At 36.2% G+C, this 12306-nt stretch overlaps 4 protein-coding genes across 5 annotated transcripts; 2 read left to right on the forward strand and 2 right to left on the reverse strand.

Annotated features, from left to right (window-relative positions):
• Nucleotides 1-20: 20 nt before the first annotated feature.
• Nucleotides 21-1642, forward strand: LOC109856231 (protein RTF2 homolog). Its single transcript, XM_020431276.1, has 3 exons — nt 21-365; nt 471-851; nt 974-1642. The coding sequence occupies exons 1-3, from the start codon at nt 219-221 to the stop codon at nt 1361-1363; spliced, it is 918 nt and encodes a 305-aa protein (XP_020286865.1). The 5' UTR covers nt 21-218; the 3' UTR covers nt 1364-1642.
• On the reverse strand, nt 1643-7150 carry LOC109856230 (membrane-bound transcription factor site-1 protease). Of its 2 annotated transcripts, XM_020431274.1 has the most exons (13): nt 6129-7150; nt 5734-6039; nt 5481-5665; nt 5091-5379; nt 4861-5012; nt 4489-4769; nt 4170-4272; nt 3771-4029; nt 3400-3674; nt 3020-3318; nt 2654-2927; nt 2039-2273; nt 1643-1973 (listed from the first exon to the last, which is right to left on the reverse strand). In XM_020431274.1, the coding sequence occupies exons 1-13, from the start codon at nt 6651-6653 to the stop codon at nt 1752-1754; spliced, it is 3405 nt and encodes a 1134-aa protein (XP_020286863.1). In that variant the 5' UTR covers nt 6654-7150; the 3' UTR covers nt 1643-1751. The 2 variants fall into 2 exon arrangements, with proteins under 2 accessions (XP_020286863.1, XP_020286864.1); XM_020431275.1 differs by having other exon boundaries at nt 1811-2273; nt 6129-7149.
• An 822-nt stretch (nt 7151-7972) lies between these two features.
• Nucleotides 7973-10378, forward strand: LOC109856227 (protein catecholamines up-like). The gene is made up of 3 exons (XM_020431264.1): nt 7973-9032; nt 9182-9257; nt 9600-10378. The coding sequence occupies exons 1-3, from the start codon at nt 8121-8123 to the stop codon at nt 9773-9775; spliced, it is 1164 nt and encodes a 387-aa protein (XP_020286853.1). The 5' UTR covers nt 7973-8120; the 3' UTR covers nt 9776-10378.
• Nucleotides 10379-10472: 94 nt separating this feature from the next.
• Nucleotides 10473-12199, reverse strand: LOC109856229 (tetratricopeptide repeat protein 19 homolog, mitochondrial). The gene is made up of 4 exons (XM_020431273.1): nt 11661-12199; nt 11214-11476; nt 10814-11121; nt 10473-10738 (listed from the first exon to the last, which is right to left on the reverse strand). Exons 1-4 carry the CDS (start codon nt 11970-11972, stop codon nt 10539-10541), a joined length of 1083 nt encoding a protein of 360 aa, XP_020286862.1. The 5' UTR covers nt 11973-12199; the 3' UTR covers nt 10473-10538.
• Nucleotides 12200-12306: the final 107 nt, after the last annotated feature.

The following is a 12306-nucleotide window of genomic DNA, read 5'->3' on the forward strand; positions in this document are numbered from 1 at the left end:
TCAGAGTCTTATACGTGTCGCTAGTATTGCTCCGGAGCGTGTGCTCCGTATCTGGTAGTTTTTAAAGACCCTAGATCTGCGCAGTTGTCTGGGGTACTTTGTTACTCCAGTTGGAGAAATCAACCATTTAACCGTTTAACGGTGAACATACCAAGAAAATCACTATTCAAGCTTAGAATGGCGTATGGACTATCTTGAGTCGGTCCTTTGAGCCACATATGCACCAAACCAAACCTATCGAAAACTTATCTGAAGGTGAAAAAATTGGACATCACAGTCTTCTCTTTGGCTTCACAATGGGTTGCGATGGCGGTACTATTCCTCGCAGAGACGAACTCGTAAGAATGAAAAAGAAGCCCGAACAGGTAAGATTTGAGAATCGCCATAACCAAGTTACGATTGTCCGAGCTAGTTTTAATTGCGCAAATACAACACGAGGAAATATTTGACTAATATTGAATTGTTTACAGAAAGACAAAGAGGCGGAATTGGCTTTCAAGTGGAAGCACTGCACGATACGGCAATTGCCACTTCAATCGCCGGTTGTGGGTTGCTACTTTGGTCGTTTGTACAGTAAGGAGTCTGTGTTGGAGGGCCTGCTGGATCGCAATACACTTCCGGAATCTGCTGCACATATCAAGACTCTTAAGGATGTGAAGACTCTTAACTTGACTCCAAATCCGGCATTTGACGGTGACAAAGCTGAGAAAGGAGACAGCTACACTGGAGGCAGAAGTCCTTATATTTGTCCAGTCATTGGCTTAGAGATGAATGGAAAATATAAATTCTGTTTCTTATGGTCGTGTGGCTGTGTAATGAGCGAACGAGCATTGAAAGAAGTGAAGACTGCAGTAAGTTAAAAATTATTTTTTATTTTTATTAATATAAACCAATTTATATTGAAGCAAACATTTTATAAGAAATATGAATTTGAAGCGTAAATTTTATAAAGTAAATTAAAATTTTATTACAGTCTTGTCACAAATGTCAACAACCGTTTGAGGAAAAAGATGTGGTTATATTGAATGCAGAGGGTGATGATCTGGAGCTCATGAAGGAGCGTGTGTCACTCAGAAAAACTAGTCAAAAGAAATCGAAGAAAAACAAGCTAGACAGCGGTGCGCCAACAGAAAAGACAGAAGAGCCATCCAAAAAGAAGTTGAAAAAAGAAGATACGATTGTTCCAAAGTTGAACAATCAACCTGAGGTTAACGATCCTGCTTATAAAAAAATTAAGAAAAATTATAGTATTGCAAAAGATCCTAAAGCGTCAGAGGTTTTCAAAAGCATTTTTACCTCTCATAAGACCGCTACGGAGCAAGATAGGGCACATTGGGTTACTTATAATCCATTTTACAATTAATTTGTATTCGCATACAAATTGTTTCCACTTCAAAGATTTGTTGATTTATGTTTAATTAAGAGATTGGAAGCAATGTTTTTTGTAAAACGACTAATAGGGAAGAGAGAGAGAGAGAGTGAAGTAGACAGTACATATGTATACATGTTACACATATGTAAACTGCAATAGATAATAGTATGTAAACTGTAATAGATAATAGGAAAAAATTACGTATATAATTTTACGATATCTCGTTAGGTTAGGTTAGGTTAGGTTAGATTAGATTAAAACTAAAATTATTAAAACTAAAACTAACAAATGTACATAATCGTATGTAAAAAAACCTTTTTATCAAAATATAGTTCAAATTTATTTATATAAACGTACAATTTATGTTAAAAAAAAACATCTACCTTAAGTTACTTAGACAAATGTGTAATTGCATGTATACGATGTAATACAGATTCTTAATAAATTTAGTCACGTGTTTTATGTACAATGTATTTATATAAAATATAGAGTTTTCGTGGAAAAAAAAAACCAAGATTCTTTCAATTACGTTTGTCTGGGTATCCTGCGCACGGTAATTCCTTGAATGACTCTCCGCAATCTGCTGCCTATGGTGCGTTTCCTACGAGAATGCCTTCTAAACGGTAAAACTGTCCACAGATACAATAAACATCCAAAGGATATTACCATAAGAATTGTCACTATTATGAAAGTTTGATATGAAACTTGGCTGTTAAGATTGTCCTCGACGGTCTCTTTCATGTAATCCATCATCATATCGTCGTCGAGATTTTGAAATGTAGGAATACTGGCGCCGCCAACTCGTCTTTTTAGCCACAAAGTATTCATATCCTGCAATATTGGATTTTCCGCGTTTATAGTATCCCCTATTGGTAAAACTTTTTGCAGTTTGTACGGATCTCTGTAAATACAAACAGACAAAACAGAATTCAAGTACAGATATCGAAAGTGAGAAAATAAATCATCAGTAATCATCAAGTGCGATTACTGTCAGTAAGTGATGAAACTTGAGTACACTTTGCACACACAAAGCTATCCCATCTTTAGCTGCAACTTCGGACACCATATTCTATCCATTGTTACACCGGAATTACAGAGACACAACTATGATACAATTAAGATAACCAAGTAACCGTCGTTTGATTAGTTTTTTTTTCCCATAGCAATGCATTAGTTTTTCCAATATTTTTATATTAAAGCAAGAATAATTTGACAAAAAAACGAGTTCAAGGAACGTTTGTTATTGAAGTGATACTTATTTTACACTGGAATTGTACTTACAGTGGCACAGATTCGTTGACTGGCATAGACGCAGCATAGGCAAGAGTTGGACACAATGGAAGACGTTTAAAATTGCCTGCTGGACTATCGTTCATCAACACTTTGCTGTGACGACTGAAACGATTCCCTTTCATCCGAACCGGTAACTCACCGATCTCTATATTGTCGGTCGTTTTGACAGTCTTGCATTTTTTTTTATTTTCATTCATAAAAACATTAGGTACGTAACCTGTCGTCGTGTATTCCAAAATAGCGTCTAGCATCCAGAAGCAAGCTGTGTAAAATCATTTATTCAGTCAATAAAATATTTGCAATATGTTGTAAACACACATTACATCATTTTAATATTTTCTCTTGAAAATGCACCGTTTCTGTAATACACCCGTTTTTGTAAATGATTGTCATCGATGCAGTTTGAATCTCCGTAAACGACAAGTCTGCCGGCCGTCGTCTGTTCTTTGACATAAGTGTTTTCTTCATTCTGATCTGCTTGCTTTATGTCGTTATCAATTCCATTGCGATTCGCTGTTTCAACATCATTCTTACCAGACACTTGTAAAAGTCCTAGAATCGGTACGAGCGCAGGTATTCCGGGTTCTTTTTTTACAAGTTCGTGACCCTGATCATCCAACTCCGCGTACAGAACGGTTCCATCTTTCGGAAATCTGAAAGACAAAAAAAAAATTACAAACTCTTAGTATATGATAATTTAAAATATTTCTCCGTGCATATACTAGACGTTTTACCTAATTAATGTGGTGCCGGATGCAAATGTGACTGGCGCGTGTTGATGAAGAGTAAACTGGCCGCTTCGTACTTGATCGCCAAATGCCACACCCCAATTAGTGTAAAGCAAGTCGTTTACGGCCGGAATATTGGCACCTCCCGTTTCCGGTATCCACCACAAACGAGTGTTCTCGTCGTAAAACTGAATTTTTTCCATTACTGTCACATTGTACCAGTCAGCAAACACAATTACCGACAGACCATCGTTCTCCACGTCTTGCTTCAGCTTGGTCACCTGCGATCATAACAATTTTTTCGATACAGACACACATGCACGACAGATTTAGTCGAGAGAAACCCGATCTTACGAAGCCTCGCGATAAATGCGTACTTCTTCGGGATAAAATTCCTCCTCCGGATCTACAATAAGCAAGGTCCCGTAATTTCTTGCGTTGAAACAAGTAAATGGATGGCCGAGCACTTCGAGATAATAGCCAGCATTGCGTAAGTGCTGATACATTTCTTTAAAGTTCGTGTGTATGTGATCGCCGTTCCAATCAAGCGGATCGTTCTTTACGCGCAGATCATCTCGAGGGAAATATCCAGGCGGATACCGTAGATTGTGATACTGGTCCCACAAAATACGTTTGCTGAAGAGTGTATTTAACAAGTGACAATAATTAAGTCGAACATTACGACATTAACGAATACTTGAATAAAAATAATTTATTGAAAGTAACAAAAAAAATCGTGTATGTGTGTTTATTTTGTATTATCTACTTCCACTCACTGTCGAGGAGGTGTGGGTATCACTTTCGCCTGCAGCGGAAGTTTTACGATCGATTGCCGAGGCTTACCCGCGCCATCACTTTCAACAGTAAGCGTGATGTGACCTGTAAAAAAAAAAAAAAGAAATCTATTATATCTAATCTAAATTTATATATATATAAAATTAATTTGTTTATATAAATTTAATAATTTAAATTTATTTATTGCATATTGAACAATGCCTTGCCAGTCTTGAGATGTTATTATATCTAATCTAAATTTATATATATAAAATTAATTTGTTTATATAAATTTAATAATTTAAATTTATTTAATTGCACCTTGAGCAATGCCTTGCCAGTCTTGAGACGTTGAAGGAACTGTTATAGAAACCGCTAACCAACCTGACCACGGCCACAAAATGTCGCTGTGCGTTATCGCCACATCAATACGTTCGCCATTACCGTTACCAGTATATGGATGCCAAGTGAAGTTTACGACATTTCCAGCTACACCCAAGCCGTTAATGATAGTCACATTGACTATTGTAGGCATACCGGTATGATACACAGCTTGCGTGCAGTACGGCCACATGTACTGACACTCCGTCAGGTCTATGTAACTAATCATTTAACAAAGACAAAATATATTGATTGTATTAATACTATCTAGATTTTATTACCGCATATTGTTTTTATGTATGTTAATTTTACCTCGGGCTAAGTGTAACGACAGGAGAATACGACTGTAAAAACTGAAACGCCCGCAGAAGATCCAATTTTCCGGCACCTTGTTCGAACATGCTAATTCCGGGCAAGCGACGAGCTGATTGCAACAATATTTGTTTCATACTTGCTGGTGTTACCTTACAAATATGTTCGTTATGTAAATAAGATTTTTTTTTTCAACAATAGTGAATAGTTTTTCGGTCAATTTAAATTACTTTGTCGCTAGATGAGTTCGATTCTATAAATGCACTAGCTAACAGTGCAACTGCACCGGCAACAACAGGACTGGCAACGGAGGTGCCGGAGAGTGTTCTGCATCCGTGATGTAAAGCGGATCCTTTCACTCCCGACCCGTATGTGACCAGGTCAGGTTTGACTCTGCCGTATCCAAATGGCAATTCCCACGTAGTCATTCCGCGGGAGGAGAACATTGCTATTTGATCGTCCCAGTTGATACCTCCTACACCAATTACATCCATTTGATCAGAGGGATTGTTCAGAGTGCTGTGTACAAATAAAAATCAAAAACAGAAATGAAATATAATTGTTGCTAAAAATAAAACTAGTTTTTTCTTGTCTATATAAACAGCAACCGTTTTACAAACCCATAAATAGGTCCGTCATTGCCAATTGCAGATACCATAATGATACCGTTAGCCGTGACTTCCCATACTTTATCGACAAACGGTTGATCCATGAAATCCGGACCACCGATACTTAAATTCAATACTGTCACACGTCGAAGTATAGCGTGATTGAAAGCGTCTAAGAACCATGCGGTATAAGATACCTGCAAAAGAAAATTATGTAAAAATTTTTTTTATAATAAACTTCTTAGGATTAAAAAAAAAAAAGTACCTGAGCATTTGTAAAAACGCGATAGATATAAAGATCCGCGTCTGGAGCAAAACCAGAGCAATCCTTGGAAGATGATGCAATCACGCCTGTTACAAATGTCCCATGGCCCAGACTGTCGTCCATAGTTTTTTCATTTGTCCAGTTTATTCTTTCTTTGATATTTCTAAAGTGTGGATGGTTACTGGCGGTTCCGGTGTCAAATATTGCTACTTTAACACCCTTTCCGGTAAAGCCCATTTTCCATAGCGTGTCAGCTCCAAGTAAATATGGAACTTGTACTGATATCGCTCTGAATAATTTTCGATTCTAAAAATTAAAATTGTTCCGTTAGTATTTACATATAACATTATTTTCAATTGTTTTTGTATTAAGAATCTTTTACGATTCAAACTTACATGATTAGTGAGTTTTCTTTTAAAATGTTTGTGTTCTAAGGCATCGTGATCACTTGTACCGACGAGATTTAAAGTTCTACGTATTAATCTCTGCGACGTCACCGTTTTTATCAAAGGATGATTTTTCAGAGCTTTCAAGCCTTGATGTTTACTCGTTTCTTCTAATTGCACAATGTCAAAGTCACTGGGATACTTGGACGCCGCGTTCTCGCGAGGTATAATTTTCCAGTTTTTAACATCAGACGATTTTAATGCGGCTCTTATGTAATTCTCTCGTACACGAGCTATGTAATAATTCTTAAATTGGACGATATATTCATTTTTGACTATGCTGGAGGAGAATGTAACTTTGACTTTCTGCGCATTACAACAGGAGCAATTTAACAATTCGGATATATCATATTCCGGAGACTTGTTTGCGTAATTGTTATCATTGTATTTTTCAAAGTCACTCGTGTGATTGTTACTCGATACATAAAAGATATCAAATAATAATAAAACATATAGCAAACTACACAGCTTCATACTACCAACATTTGGATTAACTTCTCAGCTTTAGAACCACATATATCATACTTGGTTCAAGATTTGTGTCATTAAATTGATCAAAATCAATCAGATGTAATTACGACACAAAAATAATCTTTCTTCGGGTTGTTTCTTATTTATATTCGTTCTCCATAATTTTTTACGTCTATTATATTCGCTCTTAACGTATCTCACATTCTAACCTTGACAGATTATTCCATAAAATATCACCGTGGAAGAATAAAACACATTTGCAACAATTCATAAAGTACATTTTATAATTGAAAAATTATTTTATTTTCCCCAGTAGATAAAAAGGATACTGCGTAAACGTTGACTAATTAATTCTCAGAAACTCGAAACAAATGAAAAACCTAACCGCGCGATTCACGATTTAGCATACTCGTGCTGTCACGCTATCCTGTCACTTAATTTTTTTGAATTTGCGTTTTTTTTTTTTTATATTTTGATTTTTATATTTTGAAAAACAATTCTGAGACAAAATAAATATTTATTAAAATTGTTGCAAGTTATTTTTAAAAATAAGATAATGTGGGATATCTCAGTGCGTATACCGCATTCAATTTGAGAAGAGAATCTTACTGCGCATGGGTGCGTTCCAAAATCTTACCTCGGTAACCGAAAACTATAGTACACGTGACGCAAAATATAGCGTTTTGGTAACCAAGGTAGGATTTTGGAACGTATCCCATAGGGAAAGAAAAGCGAGCAAAGTAGAGATAGCGTTGCGTGCGGGATTGGCGGAACACTTTCTTCTGACAGCCAATGGCTGTGAAGCAAAGAGACTTCCTTGTAGGGGAAATGCGCAAAACGAACGAGTTTTTGTTCATTCGGTTTCTCTTCTCAAATGTGTAATCGCTTTTCCGCTCTGTAAGGCCTGGTTTATGCGAGCCTAAGATTTTAATATTTCTGTTTATTAACAGAAGCATAACAGAATATAACAGAAGCATTGAAATCCTATAGTTGAACTGTACCAATTCCGGCATAAATTAACAGTTATTATCCGCATAAACAAGGCCAAAACAAGGCCTTATTTGCCCGCATAAACCGGGCCTAAGCCAAGTGCAATGGGTGCGTTCAGACAACTCAACGGTTGAGAGATCATCACTTATAACAGGACTATTCTTCAAAATCTGCTATGGTTCCAAAAGTATGATCCAATCAGAAGTGATTATCTTTCAACCGTTGTGCAACTGTCGAGTTGTCTGAACGCACCCAATGTAAACAGAGCTAAAAGGTACTAGGGACTTTTTGCGGTATGATGCTTGCAACTCTGCTTGAAGAACGGATATTATACGGATATTACAGGATAGCGACGGTTATGTGACGAGAGCGTTTGTTAGGCCTTTCGTGCGTCACGCTTTACTTCCAGACACGTATGTTAACGTTACATCAGCGAAAAAACAGATCTTTTTGTGAAAGGAAGCGCGACGGGGAGTCACGATGACAGAGGATAATCGAAAAATTTCCGTAAACAAATGGATCTCGAGAATAGTAATTGCCACAATTGTTTTGCTCATCATTCTAAGTTTGCCGGCTATCTGCGAGAGTGCTGACGAGTCGCCGAGTTACAAATATACGAAGGAGGCCAACGAGAATTTGAAACAAAAACAACATTATCATGACGACCACGAACACCATCACTCGGATCACGATCACAGCCACAAGCATGGTAACCATGAAGATGACGTTTTGCGGAAGAGTCACAACATCATTCTCCGAGCTGTTGGATCGACCTTGATCATATCCGCGGCTCCTTTTTTTATATTGTTCTTCGTTCCACTTGACAATACCAAGCAGCGCGAATCGCTGCTGAAAATTCTATTGAGCTTTGCCTCCGGTGGTCTGTTGGGTGATGCGTTTCTTCATTTGATCCCTCACGCAATGGACCCTCATTCGCACAAAGAGGAGACACATTCCCATTTTCATGGACCTGAAGATCATTCACATGATCATTCGCATAACATATCTGTTGGATTGTGTATATTGTCAGGAATAACGGTGTTTCTGATAGTAGAAAAAGGAGTGCGCATCATTAAAGGTGATCATGGTCATTCCCATCACAACGTTGAAAAAGAAGATACATCTTCCGAGAAGAATAAGGAGAAAAAGAATAGCAACAAAGCGGCCTCCAAAATGCACGAGACATCTGGCAGTGACTTAAAAATTGCCGGCTACTTGAATCTGGTTGCAGACTTTCTGCACAATTTCACTGATGGTCTAGCCATAGGAGCCAGTTACATGGCCGGGACTAGTGTTGGTTATGTAACAACGTTCATGATTTTATTGCATGAGATTCCACATGAAATCGGTGATTTTGCCATTCTAGTACAAAGTGGTTATAGCAAGAGAAAGGTAAAGCAAACGAATACGTAAATAATCTTGAGTTTTTTGCACTTAAGCAAATACGCAGTTGCACGAAATAGTTTGCTCTCGTGACTGCGTTTCTCTTAAGTGTAATCTTTAGAAACGAAATTTTTTAACAGTTCTGCTTTTGTTCACAGGCTATGATGTTACAGTTGGTAACTGCTATAGGAGCTTTGTTAGGAACGTTTGTTTCTTTATTGACGGAAGGAATGGGTAAGAGAACTTCAGTTTTAATCCTTTGTCCGCAGACATGGGTCTCCCAGACCCATTAAAAATTGCTTCGGCGTTTCAAGAAAAAATTCGTTTTGTTTGTAAGACGCTCATATTTTCGAAACTATTAAAGATTTTTTAAATTTGTTTTTTTTTTTTTTTAATCGAGAAAATTGGTCTTTTGATTCAGAAAAACAAAATTTAAAAAATATTGATTTAACACGGAGATATTCGATTTTAAAGTTTCATGATGTTGCATGCTTGATTTCAAATAATTTAAGACGAGAACAATCATCTTGTTCTCTGAACGGAGATTTTGTTTAATCTTAAATTTGATTGTTCCAGGTGATCTTGCAACAAAATGGATTCTTCCGTTTACAGCAGGAGGCTTTATTTATATCGCAACTGTTTCCGTAATACCGGAGCTTCTGACCGCAACAAAACTTCGACAGTCGATTATGGAGATCTGCGCGCTTGTTTTCGGAGTATATATGATGGTGCTCATATCGGACTTTGAATAGGAGATATACTTATTTAAAACAGGTTTCATATTTTGATTTTCATTTTGTTCGTTCTCATTGACGTCTAAAGAAGTTTTGATAACTGCTATAGTAGCATCGTGTAAAAACAGTCAAACAAAAAAGTGCAATTTAGTTGTACGATACAAATTATAATTTTGTTAAAAAAAAAAAAATACTAGTAGCACCATTTGTTTTACGTTGTTGTCACTTTCTTTTTTTTTGTGATCAGTCATTGCATTTATTCGAAATGAGTATAATTGTAAGTATATCTTATAGATATACATATTGTGCTATGCTTTATTTTTTTATGACAAACTTTGCGACTTCGTACGTACTATAGAACTTATAGCATAAGACAATATTGTATCGATTTTAAAATTTACATATATATTTGTTTCGAACTCTTTCATTTAAACTGAACAATTTTCGTAGACAATTTTTTTCTGTGCAAAAAGTAATTTGATATATTAGAGCTTGTGTGTTATATATAAAAATTTTGTATTTTGTATTATTATATATCATGTCAAAATACACTTTACTTAAATATATGCAATACATTTGTTAAGACTGAGACTTGATTGTTATTTTACTATTTTTGCATGCAAAGAAATATAAACATATATACACATCTCTAATAAATAAATATATATGTATTATATAAATTACAAATACAGTTATAATTAAAAAAATTACTTTTGTTTCTTTGTACATACATATACATGTAATCTTTACAACTAGATTGAATTTAAATATTGCACAAAATTCAGGAATACAGTAATCTGTTTACTTCCTTGAGACATTCATCAGCTTCGAGTAAAGTGTCATTATCCTCATTTTTTACAGCTATTTTTCTTCCCTTCTGACACAATTGTCTAGCTTTTTTGTACAGACTTTTTTCCAAAAGCATAGTTCCTAAATTTACATAAACTGTACCCAAGTACGCTATGTCAGATATTTTTTCTCCTAAAACCAAAGTTTACCAAATATTGCACGCAAATCATCATCACTAAAAATCACAATTATCAAGAGAAGACTTACCTATCTTCATTGCATCAGATAAATATTTGATAGCTTCGTCAAGTTCTCCTTGTTTATACTTGGCGGTCGCTAAAGCATTAAGCAAAACTACTGTCTGTTCGTGTTCTTCGCCGTATATCTTTTTACATATGTTATAAGCTTCGAGATAATAGTTAAACGCTTCCTTGTATAATGATAGCGACAATAACATTTCAGCATACCAATCAAAAGTCATAGCTTGCAGTAACACAGCATCATTATCCTCGGGATCTCTCTCAATACGAGATTTCAAATTATCCATGCAGAATTTGTAGCCCAAATCTGCTTTTCTAGATGAACAGATAAAGTGTAACAAATTTTCTATAAAAAATTGTTCATAGACAACTTCATAGAAAACTTAAGATATATAAAAAAAATTTACTTTATCTCCTTTTGACTCTCGTATACTTTAGCCATTTTTAGACTTATGTGAATGATTCTCATGTCATCCTGCGTAGCTCCGTTGGACATCAGTCTTTGCAAAACTGAGACAAACAACTTTTCCGCCTTCTTGTAATCCTCTCTGTCGAAGGCGAGATTAGCCATTACGTCATAAATGTATGTGACAGCGTCGTAATGCTCCATAGTCTGCGCCTGGCGCAAAGCTATGTGCAACATTTGTTCCGCCTTGTCCAATTCTCCCTTCTATAAAGGGAAAGCAAACAGTTGCTGAAACTGTACAAGAGCGAATGAAGTTTTACTCGACCTACTTCGATCATCAATTTATAAAAAAAAACGACTATGAAGAAAATCAAGGACATGCAAGGATCTTATAAAAAACAATACAATAAGACGTATATGTGGCACATGATTGAGAGAGATACTTAACCTGTATCAACAATATGGATCGTTTGATTGTCATAATGACTTCCGGGACTTCCTTCTCGGTGTCCTCATCAACATCGAAGAGAAAATTGAAGATCAAGGTGGGCAAAGACGCAGCAAACAGGATGTATCTTTTTTTCTGCGACTTGTGACCTTCGTAAGAGCGACGTTTTTCTATTCTAACGAGTTGCAAAGGGTTTGCGTAAATATTTCTACAAATGTGTACATTGCGTCGAGCATTTGTTGTCGAACGAATGAATTCGACACCTGACAAAACGCATTTAGATACACGAGATATTAAATTTAACCGATACATTTTGTGTAGTGGTAAATGTTTATTTTTATATTTCACGTGTGAATCTTTTTTACACTTTCTGCACCTTCAACAGGTCCTGGGGGATTTGGAGGAGACATTGGGGGGGGGGGAGGTACAAGAGCAAGGTAACGAAAAGTGCATCAGGAACGATTCGACGCAAACACTTGACGCTTTGATGTTTGTTGATGATAATTTGTGATAAGCACTGCGGTACTTCTTCATATCGAGAGAATCGATATTGCAACGGAATAGAAAAATATAACTAGGGCGATGGTAGAAATAATAATAATAATACTGACGAGATCTGTTTTACATCTTCTTTTTATTCTCTATA

Source organism: Pseudomyrmex gracilis, unplaced genomic scaffold (assembly GCF_002006095.1).
Source record: "Pseudomyrmex gracilis isolate BER0280 unplaced genomic scaffold, ASM200609v1 scaffold_111, whole genome shotgun sequence".
Taxonomy (NCBI): domain Eukaryota; kingdom Metazoa; phylum Arthropoda; class Insecta; order Hymenoptera; family Formicidae; genus Pseudomyrmex; species Pseudomyrmex gracilis.